General features: G+C 36.0%; 4 protein-coding genes across 4 annotated transcripts; 1 reads left to right on the top strand and 3 right to left on the bottom strand.

Moving 5' to 3' along the window:
* Positions 1-1,097: 1,097 nt before the first annotated feature.
* On the top strand, positions 1,098-3,627 carry LOC117906327 (probable cinnamyl alcohol dehydrogenase 6). The gene is made up of 6 exons (XM_034819315.1): positions 1,098-1,348; positions 1,472-1,585; positions 1,701-1,928; positions 2,652-2,940; positions 3,054-3,207; positions 3,320-3,627. Exons 1-6 carry the CDS (start codon positions 1,254-1,256, stop codon positions 3,520-3,522), a joined length of 1,083 nt encoding a protein of 360 aa, XP_034675206.1. The 5' UTR covers positions 1,098-1,253; the 3' UTR covers positions 3,523-3,627.
* Positions 3,628-5,074: 1,447 nt separating this feature from the next.
* LOC117906690 (peroxidase 64) lies at positions 5,075-6,683 on the bottom strand. The gene is made up of 4 exons (XM_034819835.1): positions 6,391-6,683; positions 6,116-6,304; positions 5,813-5,975; positions 5,075-5,722 (listed from the first exon to the last, which is right to left on the bottom strand). The coding sequence occupies exons 1-4, from the start codon at positions 6,604-6,606 to the stop codon at positions 5,328-5,330; spliced, it is 963 nt and encodes a 320-aa protein (XP_034675726.1). The 5' UTR covers positions 6,607-6,683; the 3' UTR covers positions 5,075-5,327.
* Positions 6,684-7,954: 1,271 nt separating this feature from the next.
* LOC117906691 (expansin-A11) lies at positions 7,955-9,449 on the bottom strand. The gene is made up of 3 exons (XM_034819836.1): positions 9,166-9,449; positions 8,762-9,083; positions 7,955-8,671 (listed from the first exon to the last, which is right to left on the bottom strand). The coding sequence occupies exons 1-3, from the start codon at positions 9,305-9,307 to the stop codon at positions 8,365-8,367; spliced, it is 771 nt and encodes a 256-aa protein (XP_034675727.1). The 5' UTR covers positions 9,308-9,449; the 3' UTR covers positions 7,955-8,364.
* Positions 9,450-10,823: 1,374 nt separating this feature from the next.
* On the bottom strand, positions 10,824-16,127 carry LOC117906689 (probable 26S proteasome non-ATPase regulatory subunit 3). The gene is made up of 9 exons (XM_034819834.1): positions 16,028-16,127; positions 15,671-15,761; positions 15,180-15,370; positions 13,757-13,894; positions 13,520-13,656; positions 13,308-13,362; positions 13,116-13,226; positions 11,889-12,128; positions 10,824-11,613 (listed from the first exon to the last, which is right to left on the bottom strand). Exons 2-9 carry the CDS (start codon positions 15,747-15,749, stop codon positions 11,101-11,103), a joined length of 1,464 nt encoding a protein of 487 aa, XP_034675725.1. The 5' UTR covers positions 15,750-15,761; positions 16,028-16,127; the 3' UTR covers positions 10,824-11,100.
* Between the last annotated feature and the right edge of the window lie 4,463 nt (positions 16,128-20,590).

Here is a 20,590-nt window from a genome sequence, read left to right as displayed (position 1 = left end):
TTATTTATTTTACAAATTAAATACAAGTATAACAAACATTACATAGATATTCGGTAAATTAACTTAATATTCTCAAATATACTTTTATTTTTGAAAAAAAAATTAAAAATTATTTTTAAAGAATATTCTTAAAAATCTACTATGTAAAAATTGTTTTTCATTGTATTGTCAAATATGTTCAATATTTTCCTTTTCCACCTTTTTATTCATCTCATCAGGGGAGAGACGGTGTGATTGGACATATGAATGGATCTGTCACGGTTCACATCGAGCTTAAGTGGTCTTGATCACTTGATGTAGTTTTGGTTCGGCCCAAGCCACGGTGGACCTCCGGGTTGGAATTCCTAGCATAAAATGGAACCTAAAGCCTAAAAATTGAACAAATTATAATAGTACAAAGCTTGGTTTAATTTGTAGCCCATAACCCTCGTACTTCGAAACTTTGAAGGAGGTTTGGATCGAACCTGACCTTGGGCGGATCTCAGAACAGGCTTACATGAAGGATGGGCTAGACTCCGGCTTGAAACTCTCAATCAGGCCTGAACTAAGCTTGGGCCTAATAACTAAACCAATCTTACATCCTAATGGTGATTGGATGTAGGAAGTTTTCCATCTGTAAGAAAGCATGCCATGATTTTCTTCTTTGGGCGGCCCCGTCTAATTAATCTGTTGGAAATTGTTCCCTTGTTTTTTGTTCCCACTTCCCACTGTGTCAAGACTCAAGGCATGATGAAGTACTAAATCATCCCACTTTATCTGCATAAAATTAATGGTACTAAATAATCTCAAAATTCATTATTTCATAATAGTAGGTGTACCCAGATCCAAACTCGACCTTCTTTAAAAGAAGGAATCAAATGGCCTTTACTTAGACCACCCTACTGACCCCACTGTAGGAAACACGATTATTATTGAGGTAATAATATGAGTAGAAAACGGACTTATGTAGGACCAGTTCTGGTCAACAAATTATATTTTAAAGAAGAACCATATTGCTTTCTAAAAGTAACAAGTACATTTTAAACGAACGCTCGTCACTGCTGAGATTTCCAACTTTGAGAGAACCGTTTTGAGTACTTTAAAGATGTTCATATAGTTTGCCAAGAAAGTCAGGTGGAACTTTCAAGGTGGCCCTACTTCATCATCGGGCATATTATAAGTAAAGTGGTCGCTAACTTGCCCCGAAGTAAAACAACAGAGAGTAGCCCCATCCCTCATCCCAGATTTATTCCCAAGTTTCTCTCCTCCGAAACATGGCTCAAACAACTCCAAATCACACACAGACAGTTTCTGGGTGGGCAGCTCACGATTCCTCAGGCAAGATCACCCCTTACGTCTTCAAAAGAAGGTACTTGTTCCAAAACTTCTTCAGTTTTCCTCCCTTTTAATTTATCCAACAATAAAATTAATCTTGATTTATACATATAGTTACTGATCATGGGCTGATGAATTTGATGATATATAATCCCAGAGCGAATGGTGTGAATGATTTGACCATTGAAATCTTCTACTGTGGGATATGCCACACTGATCTCCACTATGCCCGGAACGATTGGGGCATCACCATGTATCCTGTTGTCCCCGGGTACCTCTCTACTCTACAAATCTCTCGAATACATGGTCCTTAAAAGTTAAAAGATTGATTTAATAATATCAGGAAGGCTAGCTTGAGTTGTGTGTTGTTTATGATGTTGTATCAGGCATGAAATCACAGGGGTGATCACTAAGATAGGAAGCAACGTAAGGGGATTCAAGGTAGGGGATAGAGTGGGAGTGGGGTGCTTGGCAGCATCATGTCTAGAGTGTGAGTTTTGCAAGAGCTCTCAGGAGAACTACTGTGATCAGACTCAGTTCACCTACAACGGTATTTTCTGGGATGGTAGCATCACCTATGGTGGATACTCCAAATTCTTGGTTGCAGACCACAGGTATTCCTTACTACTTTATGTCACTGCCATTTTCTTTTTCTTTCCCCTAGCATCTTTGGGGTTGTGTTCGTATAGGGAAAGGAGAAAAAAACAGAAAGAAAGAAAGAAGAAAGAAAGGAAATAGTATTTAAATCAAGGGTCTTTTTAATTCAAGTATTTTTGGCACGTATCACATGTTTAAAAAGGTTATTACTTATTCATATTTACGTTTTATTTATTGGTATCTAATAAATAATTCAAATGTGGACATGGAAAAGTGGGTCTAACACATGTAGACAAGCCGTTTTTTAATGACTCGGTATCGACGTTAAGGATGGTAGGTGGAACTGTGAGGTTATTTTCAGAGTTTAGGTGGGTATGAAAATATGATCGGGGAGGGTCCGGTGGGGATATGGTATGGATTTTATTCCAGTAAGGAAAACTTTGGATCTAAGTAAGATTTTCATATATATGTATATATATTAATTTTTCTTTTCAAATACTCTATATGATTATGTTTGGTTGATTAATTGTAGCATGGGAGAAGGAGATTCACATATTTTATGGCATATTTCATGATCATACCAGTTTTCACACCTATTGACTAAATTTACACCCGTACCAATCAAGCTTTTTAACATTCTCTGTGTATGGTGGGTTTAAATTGAAGATTTAGAAGTGAGTACAAATGAGTAAGTGCATACATATGATTAATGAAATGATTTTCGTGGAATATATGTGAAGGTATGTGGTTCATATACCGGACAACCTGCCATTGGACGCGGCAGCTCCACTCTTGTGTGCGGGAATTACAGTGTACAGCCCCATGAAAGACAACAAAATGCTCGAGTCACCAGGAAAGAAGCTAGGAATAATCGGGCTGGGAGGGCTCGGACACATAGCGGTTAAATTTGGCAAGGCTTTTGGCCTCCATGTCACCATCATCAGCACCTCTCCCTCCAAAGAAAAAGAGGCTAAACAGCGCTTGGGCGCAGATGACTTCATAGTCAGCACCCATCCCAAACAAATGGAGGTTTGATTCAATATTTCAAACTAAAACATGTATATTAAAATACACCAGCTTATTATTCTATATCATTAACCATGAACTTGTATACATGGTTGTATGTAATTTCTGAGAGACAGGCGAAGAAAAGGACCCTGGATTTCATATTGGACACAGCGTCCGCCAACCACTCCCTCGGAAACTACCTAGAATTGCTGAAAGTGAACGGGACTTTGGTGGTTGTGGGGGCACCGGATAAGCCCATGGAGCTGCCTTCTTTCCCTTTGATTTTTGGTATGACCCCAGCTCCCTCCATGTTTGATAGAAAGTGAAAAACATTAAATATAATACACATTGAGAAGCCCCATAATTGAGTTTGTGTCTATGTATATATATAATGTTACAGGCAAAAGAACAATAAAAGGGAGCATCTTAGGTGGGATGAAAGAGACACAGGAGATGATGGATGTGTGTGGGCAGCGCAACATAAAGTCGGATATCGAGGTGGTGAAGACAGACCAGATCAACCAGGCACTGGATAGGCTTTCTAGGAATGATGTTCGGTATCGTTTTGTAATTGACATTGCCGGCAAGTCTGCAAAGATGTAGGACTCCTTGGCTTCATGTTTGCGTCTTGGCTAGTATTCATCTTCGTGAATAAAAGGTCTACAAGAACCTGTGCTTTGCAATTAATTATCATCTTATGTTACTAAAGAAAACTGCTAGTTCTACCGGGTATATATTTATATAAACTACGACCAGAATAAAAGTATGTTTGACGTATTTCTATTAGTTGTCTTTTTAATACAAGTGTTTTTTCAAATGTATAATGAGAATAAAAATATGTTTTGCAATGATCTAAGAAGTGTTTTTATAATTTTTAATACAAACATAAAAATTTTTAAATATTAAAAAAATGATAACATTTTCTAAAATTATTATCAAAAATGTATTTAATATTTAAAAATAAAAATTTTTAAGTATTAAAAATATTAAAAATACTTTTTAAAATTACTATCAAATGCATGTTAAGTGTTTTTAATAAAAATGTTTTTAAGAAGATTCTGTATTAAATATTTTTTTATAAAATATTTATAAGTGATTTTTAACATTATAAGTAATTTTGAAAAATTTATCAAAGTTTTGATTTATTTTCAAAACACTTTTTGGATCTTCTTAAAAAAACACCACCACATGGAAAAGCTACTTTCAACATTTGAATTATTCAAAGTTTTATTTTTTTTTTAAAAAAATTAAGAATATTCTTAAAAAAACCTACTTTGTAAAAACTGTTTTTCGTCAAATATGTTCAGAATTTTAATTTTCAACCTTTTTAGTCATCTCATCGGGGGAGAGACGGTAATTGGACACATGAATGCATCTGTCGCGGCCCACTTCGAGCTCAAGCGGTCTTGATGTAGTTTTGGTTCGGGGCAAGCCTAGGTGGACCTCAGGGTTGGAACTCCTAGCTTACAAAACCCTCATACTTTGAAGGAGGTTTAGCTAGAACCTGACCTTGAACGGATTAGGTTGGGCTCAGAACAGACTTACATGATGGATGGGCTAGGCTTCGGCTAAAAATTCCCAATCGGGCCTCAACTGGGCTTGGGCCCAATAACTAAATCAATCTTACATCCTAATGGTGATTGCATGAAGGAGGTTTTCTTCTGTAGTTATAAATGCCTTAAGATCATTTTTTTTTAATTAATTTGTTGGAAATTATTCCCTTTGTTTTTTTCTTCCCACCGTGTCAAGGCATGAAGTATCCAATCATCCCACTTTATGTGCATAAAACTAATGGTACTAAATAATCCCAAGATGCATTATTGCAGAGTAGAAGATGCACCCAATCCGAACTACACCTTATTTAAAATAAGCAATCAAATGGCCTTTAGTTAGACTATTCTGCTGACCCCGCAATATGAAAGACAACAAATTTGGTGGATGGGATTAATTGTAGCCAAACCAGGCCTGTTCTAACTTCAATGCCCATCCAACAATGTCCAGTTGTTTTTCCTTTTCTTGGCCAATAAGTCTTGATTAGATTTGGAAACAGGTCCTTCACAGTATTAAATCGATACCCATCTGCTTAACCATAGGCTTAAGTGGTACTAAAATGAGAGGAAATAAAATATGTTATTTCAATGAGGGAAAGGCAGACTTTGCAAATCAAAGTGTCTTCCACTGGATCACATATTTGAAAATTGAAATTCATTAACATTTCCATTTATGCATATATATATTTGAACCTTGTTTCCATCTCGCCACCGTTCACTTCAACGGTACTAGGGCAAAGAAGCAAACAATAACACACAAGTTGGTAATTTTTATGGTTTCAATACCCTCCAAACAATAGATCATACAAATAAAAGGAAACACACGCCTCACCAGAAAGTTTCCAAATGGCTACAAATTCACCTGACCACCCTGCAGTCTAGCCTTACCTCTTGTCCACCAGTGATGCTACTCATCTTGATCATGGACTTCACAAAGGCCTTCTCAAACTCATCTTTGGAGCTAGCAAATTGAGAGACCAACGCTTTGGTCTTTGTAGTAGTGAGTAGAGCTTGATCTGAAGAGAACAGACTCCTCCCCTGGAGGAGAAGTTTGTAGTATGTGTTATCAAATGTAGTTGAGGAAGAATCCATGGTGGCTCCTGCATTTTTCACCTTGTTGTGAAAGGGGCACACGCTTCGTAGGCTGGCTGCAAATGATGGGTGTATGGATGGGTCAACGTCGTGGGTGGAGTTGAAGTTGTGGATTCTGTTTTCGAAGGATGAACAATGAGAGAATCCGAGAGTGTGACCGCCTGTATGCCCAGATTTGAATCAGAGTCAGACTCTCCATATATTCTACTGAAAAACTCAAAACACAATCAAAATTTAGTGTTGGTTTTTACCTGAGAGTGCCACTAGATCTTCCATGGAAAGTCCCCTCTGGGAGAAGCTTTGCTGCAACTGAGATATGTTGAAGGTTGGAGCTGGTAACTGTCTGGTCTCAGTTGCCTTTGAGATCCTTCCATCTTTTCTCCCTTTTGGCACATTCCAAGTAGGGCCTCCAGACTAACATATTCCACCAGAGAAAAACATGTAACAAAAATGTTATAACCAAGTCAAACAGTACTTCAACTACTTGACCAATATCATCTAAACCAAAGTCGATAACTGTCATTGTTATATGACAATTATGATTGTTAACTAACCAGGGCAACTGCATCCCTTACAGCTAGAGCCAAGATATCAGCGCAAGAGACGACACCAGGGCAGAGAGCTTCCACTGCTTTTTTGGCATTGTCAATAACATAAAATGCATGCAATGAAATGTTTGGAGGCCCATCTTTTTCTGCTGTGTTCTTGCCCACTGACTTCAGCAGCACAGAAGCATCACACCCCTGCAAAAAGGCTTATTGTTGTTCTAAGTTTACAAACAACATAGAAGAAGGATAAGGGCAGAAAGATAAGAGCAGAAAATGTTTACTCTAATGAAGCAATCATGGAAGTGCATTCGAAGTAGGGCAGCTGGAACTGTTTTGTCATTTGTCATTGCCTTTTTGACAGCATCCGAAATTGTTGACTCAGCCTTGGGGCATGTCTGATCATAGTAGTTTAAGCTCAGTGCATAGACTGGAGAAGAAACTGGAAACATGACAAGTAGTGTGAGAACCAGCACTCCGAGTATATTAGCTGCTCCCATACTAGAAACTACAGAATTCGACTCTTTTCTGCTGGTTATCTGTGAAAGCTAAAAAGACCAGACTAGTATTTGTAGTGGGGGGAGAATGGAAAAAGAAAGTTGGAGTTGTTATTGAGGACATGGTTAGTTAATTTGGTGAGCAAAAACCCTGACAGTGGAGTATTATTTTTGAAGCATTCTCATAAGAAGACAAGGCATGGCCCCTTCATTATTGTTCTTTTGGTGGGCAAGTCAAATTAAGTTGTTTGCAATGATTCCATTTCTCTGTTCTTAATTTCAACTCTGTCAAGGCCCAAGTTAAGAACTCGTTACAGAAAATGACCGGTTGAAGGTTTGAAAAGCAATGCATTTGCACGAGTTTAATGATACTAAACAATTCTATTATAGTCATAGATGACCAAAGGGTAGGTGATTAACCCATACCCAAAAGTTGAATACTAAATTAAACACAAACTGGTAGCAGAAATAGCTGCATCATCTTTTTCTTTCTTTAGGCCTTCTTTGAAAATAAGCAATCAAATGGCCTTTAGTTAGACTGGCATAGTGACCCTACCAACGTGAAAAGAGAATAAATTTGGTGGAAGGGGTTGAACTAATAAAGGGATCGTTGCGTAATCATATTTGTTCCAAATGTTCCTTACTTCAATGCTTATCTAAAAGTGCCGAGCAGCTAGTAAACAATAGGAGATTGGAGATGATCATCAGGAACAGCTCCCTCTATGTTATTAGTATTCCACATCTACGCTAGTAGTACACTTGAAAGTTTGGCCTCAAATTGTACTTGGGTCTTAGCAATCTTTCATTTTTCTTTATCAACCAAATTCATATTAGTAGTACATAAATTTTCCCCCTCCAATGTTGTACTAAAATGTCTCCAGCTGGCTTCTGACTTGAATATGAAGTAATTTCCACCAGCTAGGCAAAGAAATCTCCATCAGAAGATGTTAGGATTCGATACTAATTTTTAAACACTAGACTTTTATGAGATGGTGAAAGCTTTGATAGATTGGAAACTGTTTTTCTTCAATAATTGATTTTAACCGAAACTTTAACAGAAAGTTCATGCAGAGTACTGTTGTTGATATGAAATTCTGATCATTTATTCAGTTTTGAAGCCTCTGTCTGATTAAATTTCCAATCCCCATATTCAGAAAACTTGATTGTCATTAAAACTAACAGGTCTGAGGATCGATAAAAACCCAAGCTTCATGGACTAAGCATGAAACAGTGAAGCGGTAAGAACCAAGAAGCTAAATTTCACTGACTATATAGCTATCTTCTTAATTTATCAAAATAAACAGTAAGAGCATTTTAATATCAAAAGGTAGATCATGGATGGAAAGGCAAAAGCAAAAAAAAATGATTTACTGGGATCTTTATTAGTTGGGAATGGTCAAACCTTGCTGATAAAGATTGATATTACAAGCATATGTAAAATGAAGAAAAAAAGAACTATTCATATATTTGAAGCTGCAATTTAACTGCATGTGCTTCTTATTTCTGATGTGCATGATTTTCAGTAAGATCCCGAAAATTTTCAACACACAATGACACCATAATTTGGTTTTCAGGCCCTGTGGAAGAAATGGGCACAAGGAGTTGATAGTAGCCTTGAGTTCATGGGTTAGCCCCCATCTCCATTGCCAACCATTTGAGAATTCCTTCTCATAATTTAGGGCGGGCTGCTTCATTAAAATAGTAAGCACGCCTCTGCCAATGAAAACCCGAAACCCTGAACCCCAAAGCAGCTTTCTTGGCTTAAAACTGTACTGAGCTAGAGAAGGTCTGACCAAACCCCCAATCTGAAGGCACAACATTGTCGAATTCTTGGGTCACTCCATCAGTGGTGGTGACCTTGAAGGACAGAGACTGGCCATTGAGATAGGCATTAGACTGCCAGTTAGCTCCCCAGTTCCTGGACATGGCCATCCAACTGGTCCGGGAGCCTTTGATTGATACTGATTGAATAGATCCAGCCCCAGCTACATTGCTTATCAATACTAATTCGAAGTAGTCTCTTCCATTAACACTGAATCTAACACCACCATGCTTCTTACATGGAACCCTGAAACATTGTTCAACATCAATATAAGGTAGGAAAAATAATAATAATAATAATAATAATAATAATAGAAGAAAAAGTAGGTATTGGGACCTTTGGAACAGCACTGGGACGATCCCGCCTCTGTAAATACCGATCTTTTCCCATGCTGGCTGAGCCATATCGAAATGCTGCAGGGGTGGGTTGCACCACCCTCCATTGTTGCTTGGAAGAGCATAGTTTGGAGGGCAAAAGTTTGTTGCAGTGATGGTCACAGAAGCTCCTTTCTTGCACCACTGTGAATCGGATTGGTAATCACATATGATCTTGTAGCATTGCCCACATGAAGCCCCATCATTGAACAATGCTGTGCTCAAAGCTGCCGTTCTTGTTCCATATCCAGTAGAGTACAAGTTTCCATATCCACAAGCCCCTCCTGTTGGGCAAGCAAAAACATTAAGCTATTGTCCCAGAAGCATAAAAGTAGTAGAGATATAAGGCATGAAACAGCCACTTACCCATTGTCCCAGAGGCATCACTGCCTCCATAAAACGTAGCGTGAGCTTTAGTCCACCCAGAAGCAGTAAAGGCATTAACATTCGAGAAAAAATAGCAAATTACGCGCACCATTGCTAAAGCATGAAGCAGATTTTTCGCCATTTCTGTATCAGGGGAGACCAAGGATCAAGGAGAATGAGGAAGATGGAGGATGATGAGGAATGGGACAATTTTCACATTTACTCCAGGACTGCCTATTTAAATAGGAGCTAGGCTCTCCAATGCAACAGCCTCACATGTGATCTCTGCAAGTAGAGAGAAGTTACAAGTTTTTTTTTTTTTCTTTAATTTTAAATATTGAATTATATCAACAAGTCTGAAGAGTCCAGAAACTCATTCAATTATTCCCACGTTCTCTAACCACATGCATTTCCCAATAGAAGAGCCGTGAATGGATCAGAAACCACAAACCCAATTGTCCTTTTTTCTTGCATTCTTTTAATGTGGTTGCTTGTTGCTATTTCAAGGAATACAGAGCCTTATGCGATAGAATATTTTCCTTAAACAGAATCATATAATACAAACCTCACATGGTGTTGCTTTGACCCATATGATACAGTCCCCCATCATTCTTCAGCGTTATGCACATGACCCCATTTCACATCAGATAGAGATGAGCTTTTCTTTCCTTTTATTTTTTGTTTTCTTCCTCCTGACAGGCGGTGCTGAGTTGTTTTTAAATTTTACTACTGAAATGGCTGTCTCTGATAGGCTAATTCTGGGATTTTTAAGTTACACCGACTATTAGGCAACACGATTTCTCAGATCTTGTCCTATGATTTGGTCTCTGAAACAGCAAAAACAAATAGCCCTTCTTTATTTAACTCTGCAAAGAAAGCAAATGTTTTCTGCTATGGCTACAAATAGTGATCAGCATTCAGATTTGAACTTTGTCATGCCAAGGTAAAACTGGGAGGCAAAACCAAGAGAAAAGTCTACTGTGAGAATTCATGAATCTGAACTGGCGGTGGATGTGCAAGTGGCCATGAGCAGCCACAACACCAAATGGGAAAGAGAAGAATGGGCAATAGTATGACTTTTCGTCCTATACATAAACGTATATTATAAACAAGTAATGATATGTTGAGTAAAAGGGATGATGAAGAAAGGGAGACCCTTTTATGGAGGATGTAAATGATTGGAGCTATTATCAATCATCGCACATGATACAGAAGAATGAAAAGGCGTGAAATTTTATTTTAATAATGATGGTAAGATTGATTAGATTCTGGAGAAGTTTTCATTAATTGAGTTTGCCCCTGGTGTTGGATGACTGCAATTTGAAGAGATCTATGGTCTAACAGCATCATATGGGGGGCCTTTTCTCGATGATGTCCAAGCCACATTATAGCACATGGTGCATCCATAAATAAGAGGTGAATTCATAGATGAGTGGGATAATCACGAGTGACATGAAGCTCCATCATAAAGGTTTACCTTAATGGCTTGCAGCTGTGATGCGTGAGGAAGACCAATAAACCAGTCGACCATGAGACTTTCGTGGCACTTGCATTAAAAAAACCGTTCATGTTGGTTGAGCTAGAGGATCAAATGCAGGCAATGCGGTCAAGGTTTCCCAGAAAACAAACAAAAGTGGCAGCTATATAAATTCACCCACTAATGCAATTTGTCAATAGATACGATGGGGTACCTGTAGAACCAGACTTGACACAATCAAAACATGATGTGAGCTATTCAAATTGCCATGATAAAAATCAACAGATAAAAACAGTAGAATGTGACCATCTACTACAGTTTGCTCTAAAAGGTATAGTTATGGTAAGAGACTATGAACTCGCTGGCTCTTGGAATGGAGGAGACAGAAGAAAAATACAACCAGCCAGGAAGGCACCCTGTACTCTGCAGAAAAATTACATGAAGACCCCCCTGTTCCCTCAGAAATCATCATCCTCCTCCTCTGCAATATGCTTTGCAAGTTCTTGCTCCTGCTGCTGCCTCTCTCTCCTCTTCTCAGCACTTTCCTTCTCTTTTTGTGTGTTTGGTGGGTACCGGAGGGCCCGAACTGCTTCATTGTGCATGTTCAGGCAAAAAGTAATCCGGGAGTTGAAAGCAATTTGCGGCTCAATTGTGGAGTAGATGTCTCCGGTCTCTTTTGATACCATCCAGCCGTTTGAATGATCCAAAGTGGCATCAATTGCACCATCATGAATAGCCTTGGCCACAATGCTTTCAGCATCCGCAACAGGGTTTGCAGAATCCAATCTCAGTTTGCTAGCGATATCTGCAAGCGAGATGCGGGAATAAGAGATGCTAATGTTCCGCAACCCAGTCCTAATGACATTATGCCGCAGCCGAACAATCAGATTGTGGATTCGATCAGTACTGAAACTGCCAGCAAATTTTTCTGCAACAGACCTAAACAGCTCCAAATCACCAATCCGAACAGCCTGAAAGTTACATCATATAATTAAAAATTTTCGTTCAAAATAAAATGGTTATGTATCAGGACTAGATATTGATTTAGCCCAATTTGCATAGTTTCAGGCCAGAGAACTCCAAACAATTAGCTTTACAAAAACCCCCAGTAATGATTCATGGAATTAAGGGAGCAGTTAACCAATCTTCCATCATGATTCTCTGACCTTGTTTAAAACAAGAGAACTAACGTGTGTGCTTGTAATAATTAAGAAAGAAGCTTCAAGTTTAACAAGTCAACACTCACATTTGTAAGTTCAAAGTACGGCCTCAAAGCCTTCTCCATTCCTTTCTGCATGAATACTGTTCTTTCAGGTATCTCTCCCAGCAGTAAACGGACTATAATGGCCCACTTGTTACATTGAATTCGGAATCCTCGAGCTGCAGCAGGGGCCTTACGAGCAGCCTGTAGAAGACTCTCTTTTGCATCGGTATACTCCAATTGAATTGTACGGATCTTCCCAAGGTAGAAAAGATATCTACAGAACTGCAGGAAAAAAAATGTTCTAATAAGATTTTGATCCCTAGGGAGGGCAACCAAACCAGATTTGCAATCACAAAGTGCTGGAACCATTATGAACAGGGATTGGTAACAATCAATTGAGAGCGAACAAAGATACAAATATTGAAAATAAATACACAGTGATGAGAATGAAATAAGTTGTTTTAATTTCTTACTGAAAAGTTATTAATGGATGACAAATGAATGAAAACAAATAGCATATAAAACAAAAGTCTACTGGGCCAGAACCCAATTGGAAAGTTGCAAACTGTAACTATCAGCATGTAGACCTCTAGAAGGAACAGCAGAGGGCACAATGGCCCATGCCACTGAGCTAAGTTATTAGAGAACTCCAGGGGGGAACTAGTCTTTCAAAAGGCTAATGAGGCTAATGCCCTGAGGCTCACCTCAAGGCGAGACACTGTGAATTATATTTGAGGCCATAGCCTTACTCAAGGCTAATTGAGATGAGACTCAAGTCTTACCCTGTTGAGGAGTACAGGCTAAGACTATTGCCTCAAGGCTTTTAAGGCTTTTAAGGCTTAAGCCTCAAATATTCAATAGATTTCAATGGGTCTTAGGGCTTTGTCAGCTTTTGGTATATATTTTACAAGCGGCTTAAGCCTCCATGTTCAATGGATTTTTGGCTTTGGTGGGCTCTTGGTTTTAATTTCTTACCAAACAGTTATTGATGGGTAACAATGGATTGAAACGAATAACATATAAATTTGGAGGTCCATTGACCAGAACCCAATTGGAAAGTTAAGCGCTAATTATCAATCAGCTTGTAGACATCTAGCAGGAACCTAATCAGCAGAAAGTGCAATGGATCATGCCACTGGGTTATGTGGGAGAGCCAGAATCATTACCCATAATGCCTGATTCCCAAAATATAAAGAAAGACAACAAAACAAAATAATAGGAAAAACACACACACACACAAAAATAAAGTACAAGAAGACATCAAGGCACCTGCTGATTTGAGTGTGCTTCGAACCGTGGTGCCTTTGATCTCAGCTTTTCTGCCTGATCATACAAGTTGTAGTGGAGGTAGTTTCGTAATAGGAGGTTGAGGAGTGTTTCCTGCATCGTAATGAATTATATCAAACATAAGCTCCTTAAACACATGCACTGCACACTTTTCCAAGTTAATTTGACACAAACCTGGCCCAGCTCATCATGGCGCAATGTTGTAATCCGGTGCAAGCCAAGGAGGTTGCTGGAAATAGGACGGTTTTCAAGTCAGCAAAAAGAACAGATATAATTCATGTTTGGCTACAAATTCTCTAATTCCTGCTACATGTTAACATGTATGGAAATGTGCTATATCTATCTTTACAGGAATGCACACAAAATAAGATAAATTGATAGCTCACCCTCGAATTTCAGCTAGATGACCTGTAAGCTCATAGCTATATGAGTAATACAAGTATAATTTGGATGCTAGAACATCAACAGTTCTTCTATTCAGATTCTTAAGCCGAACAATGCTTGCTGAAGAACATGCTTTAGCCTGAATGGGAACACAACTAAGCCATATTACAATATGACAAACTTAATCGGTTCATGCTAAGTTGAAAATTAAGAAGTCAAGTCAATAAAATCAATCCAACCTCATTGTACTTTTTCTGATCAATCAGAAAAACTAATACAAGCAAGTAACAGTAAATCTCAAGCTCGGGCACTAAGTGCTTCACTGGAGCTTGATCGGCAGATGTTGCTGTGTCAACTTCCATGTCATGCTCGTCTTCCTACAACAAATATTATAATGAACCTTAGCACTAAGGATTTCCACAAAGGAATTAAATATGCTTTAAAAGCTTATATAAGGATCTTAATTACTATGTCATAATGTAAAAAATCAAAGGCCACCATTCATTAGATAGATGCAAGGATGTAGAGATACATACTGTGAATTCCACTACAATTCCCATGGCCAGCCTTATTTAGAAGCTCGTTGTGCCAACTCAACCTATCTAGAGACAATTCCCCCCTTCCCACTCCAAATGCATACAAATTCACATTTCATAGCTGCCATAATTGGTCTTCTCTATACATGGACGGATCACATTTATAGAAACTTATTCTATCATCAACTATACAGGTAACACCTGAGGCAAACCTGCCATTCTCAGAAAAAAGTCAGAAATTACTTCAAGCCTTTTGGGCAGGGCTAAGGGCAACTGTGCAGTACCTAAAGAAATTAACTTGGTAATCACTAAAACCTTTTCTTTTAATGATAGGTAAACTCTTTTTTTATTCCCCACACTGTGACTTAAATCTGAATCCTCCCACAACTCCTTACCACTTGAGCTGGGCCTCAAGGACTCATTAATCACTGGAACATATGCCACTTCTTCCCACCACATGTTGCAGATGTATGAATGGTTCAAGCACTTCAAATCCTCCAGGAAACCAACAATTGAGCCATCATCTTGCTAATTAGTATTTGAAATCCTTGCTTGGGGTGTTTTGGATGACCATCCAAAACTACTAGCATAGTTACTGTATTGAACTGCAGTCAAACCTTAGATCCATACATCACTTGTATACCCAATGATGCTGTGGGATTTTCCCCCCAGCAGAAGGGCTAAGGCATCCAACCTTATATTTTTCATACCATAATGTAGCTAAGGCAATCAGCTGAAGAGCACGTAACATAATTTACCTACCTTCAACTAATCCATCTCCTTACAGACTGAGAATTTTCCATCTGATCCTCCAAGTCCTCTAGAATCAGATAGATTTTGCTCTTCTAAAGTAAGCATGAAAAATATTCCTCCAGTCTCAAAATATAAGTATTTCATATCACAAAAGGCTAGTGCACATGATTGCCTTTGTTTCACTGAATACAATACCATATCATCTTAATCTAGCCTAATTTTTGGGTTACCCCAAACACTCATTATGACTAACAACATCAATCTACACATCTACAGTGATGGTAATAACATTGATATATGGAAAAACTTACAGAAACAATACAAAATTATATGAAAAATACCAGAGAACCAAGACACTTGAAGGCTCACTTACTTTGGGAAGATACGCAGACAACCTGGAGTGGGCTTCAGAAAGTGGCACAAGAGCGAAATCAAGAAAGGCAGAGAGCACTGGCACCTTCAGCTTCCTCCTCAATGCCATCGTGAGGCGAATAGCTCGCACAATTCTCCGCACCTCTTTGGTGTATGAACCCGTCTCGATGAGTGATGCTATCTCCTTCAACTCTACATCCCAAATAACGAGGAAACAAATGAACAAAAAATCCTAATCCTCTGTTTGAAGTTAAGGAAAAGAAAAGAACTTTCAACTTAGTTGAAAAAATAAAATAAAATCACATCAGGCACAGTAGAAATCATTTTTAGATGTAGGTCACAGTAGAAATCATTTTTAGATGTAGGTCCCAAATAATCAAATACCTAATATTCAAATTTTGAATTTGTTTCTGTTTATTCCTACCAAATCGCGGTGATTAAACGTAGCATATAATTTAAAATGAATACAGATAATCTTAAGTCTGTACTTACGGTGCAAAGTGGATGGACCAGTGGAAGAAACAGAGTTCGAAGGAGCTGTACGGTCTTTCATTTCCACATCTTGAGTCATCTTCTCTAAACCCTGCCGAGATCGAAAAAATAAAACGACTTAAAACCGACCATTTGACTGCTGAGAAAACGGGAGATTGCAATAGCAGTTAAATAAGAATTCCAAATTTCCTTTTCTTTTCCTACGATTTCTTAGCAACCAAAAGGAACATTAAATGAAAAATCAAGAGAAAAAATTAAAAAATAAAAAATAAAAAGCATTTTTTTTAGTTCTTGCGCACTATCGTGGAAGCAAAGGGTGAGAAATTGCTGAACAACGAATCTGAAGAGACCACTTACAAATCTGGGGTAAGTCCGATGCAGAAAACCTAGGGTTTGGAGCAACTGTGCTTTGCTGCTCTGTTTTCTTTCTCTGCAAGTAAAAAGGAACAAAGAGAGGAAAAACTATTTAGTGAGAAGATCATGGAACCGAAAATGAAAAAACAATGAGTTTGCCTTGGGCTGTTGGGCCTGTTGGGACTGTTGGGCTGTGGGCTAGCATCCACAAAATCAGGCCAAAACCAATGGATAATTATTGGTTCGGTTGGTCGAGCCCAGCCTAATTCATCCGAAGGAAATTCCTCTGATCCTGCTATGCTTGGTTGAAAATTCATTCTCCTTTATCTTTTTCTCTTCTTTTTTTTTTTTCATTGTAAAAATGTCATTTTTCACATGATGAATATTATTTTCCTTTATATTAAACTGAATTTTTGCTTAATTTTTTAAAACTTATGTCTTGGGTAAACCAACTTAATAACTTAATAAATTAAGTTATTAAATAAATTAAGTATGTTTGGTAAAATAACTTGATGATATGACTTAAAGTAAAAAATAATTTTCAGTAATAAGTAAAAACAATTAATTTGTTTTTAAATCCACATTTTCATTTTACATTTTTCTTCTCATTTGTTTTAATTACTTCAATGATAGATTTTAATAATCCACAATCTCTATTGTTACTCAATCTCTTTTACCCTAATAATAATTTATAAGGATAAATATGTTAATTTGATGATTTAAAATAGATTTTAAATTAATTTTATCAAATAACTTTAATATGTAAAGTAAGAATTAAATAATAAGTTTTAAGTAAATATATTAAGTATAATTTAAACTTAAAGTCAACTTAAAAGAGCCTCTTTTGAAAAATGTCTTTTTTTCTAAAAACATAAAAATAGTTTTGCAAATTCAAAATACATTAACCAAATTTGGAGTAAAAAAGTTTTTCTAAAATATGTTTTCAAAATAAATTTTTAGTAAATGCTTTTTAGAGTCTTCTACTTCTTAGGAACCTAGAAAAATAAACAAAATTATCTTGGTAGATCAAAAAATTTATTATACATATTTAAAATTTTCAAATTGAATTTTATTCTTTAAATTAATAATAATAATAATAATAATAAATAAATAAATAAATAAACAATTTCAATCAAAATCCCAAATGATGAATTCTTTAAGATATTTGATAAGTAGGAATGAGAATTGAGAATGTGTTTTCATTCCTTTTCTTATCCATTCCCCATTTAAATAATTTAAGTGAGATTGGTAATAAAATCAAGAATGATTTCAAAGAAAAAGAAACTTCACTTATAAATGATATTTCAATTCATCTATTATTACAAGGTATTTTGATTTCCTAGTATAACTTATTTGTAAAATCATTTTACAAATGTTTAAAATCAAAAACTTTTTTTGATAAATTATTTTTTAAAATTTTTTTATTTAGATTGTGTAAAAATAAATAAAAAATAAAAAAGAAGTAAATTCTATTTATATGATACATTGATATAAACTAACTTTAATTCAAGTCCTATTATAAAGAAAGTTTTGTAATTATAAATAAATTAAAATATAAATATTTTTAAATAAAATATGAATATTAGTATTATAATAAAATCATAAATTATATTTTCACAAATATTATATGTTAGAAAAATTAGGTTAATTCAACATATGGTAATCACCCTAAAGGGGGGTGAATAGGATGATAGTCTCTTTTTGCAAATTTAAACTATGTGAATGTAAGAGACAATTATATGCAAATATATAATAAACAATATAAAGACAATTGCATATAAATTAAAAGAGTAGGGAAGAGAGAATGCAAACACAAGATTTTATAGTAGTTCGGTGCAACCCGGCCTACATTCACTCTCATCTGGCTTCAATCCCTAGCTTGAGGTTCCACTAATTTAAGGTTTCCAAACCAAGCCTTCAAGCAATACAAATGGATTATGGTTCCAATTCACCCTCTTGGACTTTTGGCTCCAAGCACCCTTTACACTTCTCAAGAGATATCACACTCTTGAATAACCCCTCAAGTGATACCACACACTTAAGAAACTTCATTTCAAAGATTTAAAAATAAATGATCTCACAAAATCTTAGTACAAAAACTTTAAGCTTAAATTATATAAGAAAACTATGATTGAATGGTGCACTAAAGATATGCAAGTTTTAGAACAATGGTGCACTCAAAAACACTCTTTCAAGGCTCAAATATATTCAAGAAAGGTTTGGGAAGGTTAAACTCTTAAAACAATAAAGATTGGAGCCTTTTTATAGAAGAAAAAAAACCAAACTAGCCGTTGGGGGTTCTACCAGTAGAGCTGGGGGTCGACCGATTGACTAGCCGTTAGCATTTAATGCTTGGCAGGTGACCGTTGAACCTCGACCGGACCTCAACCGGTTGAACAACCGTTCTGGAATAAAAAGAAATTTTTTTGCACCCTCGATCAGTTGAGCTGAGGGTCGACCGGTTACTGTTTATACCCTTGACCGGTTGAGCTGGCGATCGACCAGTTACTGTTCATACCCTTTGACCGGTTGAGCTGGCAGTCGACCGATTCCTCATCCGGTTCAATCAGTTGAGTCGTTTTTGGCTCAAAAAACCAACTTTTTTAACTTAGAACCTTTTAAACAATTTTGAAAAATATTTGACACAAAGTTTTAGTTGAAAACATGAAATCATTCAATTTTAAAAATATTTAAAACAAAATAACTCTTGGATGATTTCGGTACATAAGTAAAGAATGTAATGTATGAAAATCCTAGTACACCAACAACCTCGTAAAGAGATCTTATAAAACTTGGGTCTTGAAAAACATTTTTCTTTGAGGTGGTTTTTTTCTTCATGATTTCTCTTTAACTTGATTTGTCTTTGTGATTGCCACTTTGGAAATCATATTGCTTAATCACACTTGAAATATAATCATTAGTTCTAAACCTTATTTTGTTATCATCAAAACCAAGATTAACCAAACATTAGTTTCACATTATAAAAATGTGGATATTAATATCTTATCAAAGCATAATTGATTTATTTTATTAAAAATAAATAATAATAATTTAAAATCAATAATTGTTAATACTATTTTATTTTAAATGAATTAAAAAAATAATTTTTAAGGTATAAATGAGTCAAAATTTTCATTATATGTCATAACTTTAGTACTCAAGTAAGGACATTGTATTGCAAAAAAAATTATTCTGAAATTTTTTTATTTAATCTATAATTAATTAATCAATTTTTGAATTTCAAATTATTCTTATAAATTAGAAGATTTATTAAAAAAAATAAAACATTAATTATGTTTATTAATTTTTATAGTCATTATATATATACTTTTAAGTTTCAAATTATCTTTAAAAATTATTAAACTTCTTACTTTGTTTTTAAAAAATGTTTCTCAAGAATATCAAACAATAGTATAAAATTTTAAAACAAAATTGTTTTTAAATCACACATCAAAATAGTCTTTTTCAACAAAAAAAAAAAAAAAACTATGCCATGTGTGAGAGGTTTTTTAGAAATGAAAATAAATATTTTAATATTGAAATTTAAAAAAAAATAATTATTCCAACCTTAAACTTCTTGTGAAACCAAGGTTTGATTAATCTCGGTTTTAATGATAACAAAACAAGGTTTAGAACTAATAATTATATTTCAAGTGTGATTAGGCAAGACGATTTCCAAAGTGGCAATTACAAAGACAAATCAAGTCAAAAAGAAATCATGAAGAAGAAGAAGACCTCAAAGAAAAGTGTTTTTCAAAACCCAAACTTCATAAGATCTTTTTGTAAGGTTGTTGGTGAACTAGGATTTTCATGCATTACATTCTTTACTTATGCACCAAAATCATCTAAGAGTTATTTTGTTTTAAATATTTTAAAAATTAGATGATTTCACGTTTTCAACTAAAACATTGTGTCAAATGTTTTTCAAACTTGTTTTAAAATGTTTTAAGTTGAAAAAGTTGGTTGTTGAGCCAAAAACAGCTCAACCGGTTAAACCGGATGAGGAATCGGTTGACCGCCAACTCAACCGGTCTAGGTCTGGGTCAATCCCCAGCTCAATCGGTCGAGGTCCGGGTCGACCCCCAGCTCAACTGGTTGAATGTGCAAAAAACTCTCTTTCTTGTAGAACTGTTATTCAACCGATCAAGGTTGAACCTTAATTGGTTGAGATACGATCGAGGTCCAGTTGAGGTCCGGTCGAGGTCCAACGGTCACCTGTCAAGTATTAAATGCTAACGACTAGTCAATCGGTCAACCCCCAGCTCGACTTGTTGAACCCCCAACAGCTAGTTTGGCTTTTTTCTTTTATAAAAATGTTATAATCCTCATTGTTTCATGAGTTTAACCTTCATAAACCTTTCTTGAATATATTTGAGCATTGGAAGAGTGTTTTGAGTGCACCATTGTTTTAAAACTTCCATATATTTAGTGCATCATTCAATCCTAATTTTCTTATATTATTTGAACTTAAAGTTTTTGTACTAGAATTTTGTGAGATCAATTATTTGTATATCTTTGAAAGGAAGATTCTCAAGTGTGGGGTATCATTTGAGGGGTTCAAAAGTG

Source organism: Vitis riparia, chromosome 18 (genome assembly GCF_004353265.1).
Source record: "Vitis riparia cultivar Riparia Gloire de Montpellier isolate 1030 chromosome 18, EGFV_Vit.rip_1.0, whole genome shotgun sequence".
Lineage (NCBI taxonomy): Eukaryota > Viridiplantae > Streptophyta > Magnoliopsida > Vitales > Vitaceae > Vitis > Vitis riparia.
The sequence above is the reverse complement of the archived record's forward strand: the minus strand, read 5'-3'. Positions and strand labels throughout refer to the sequence as shown.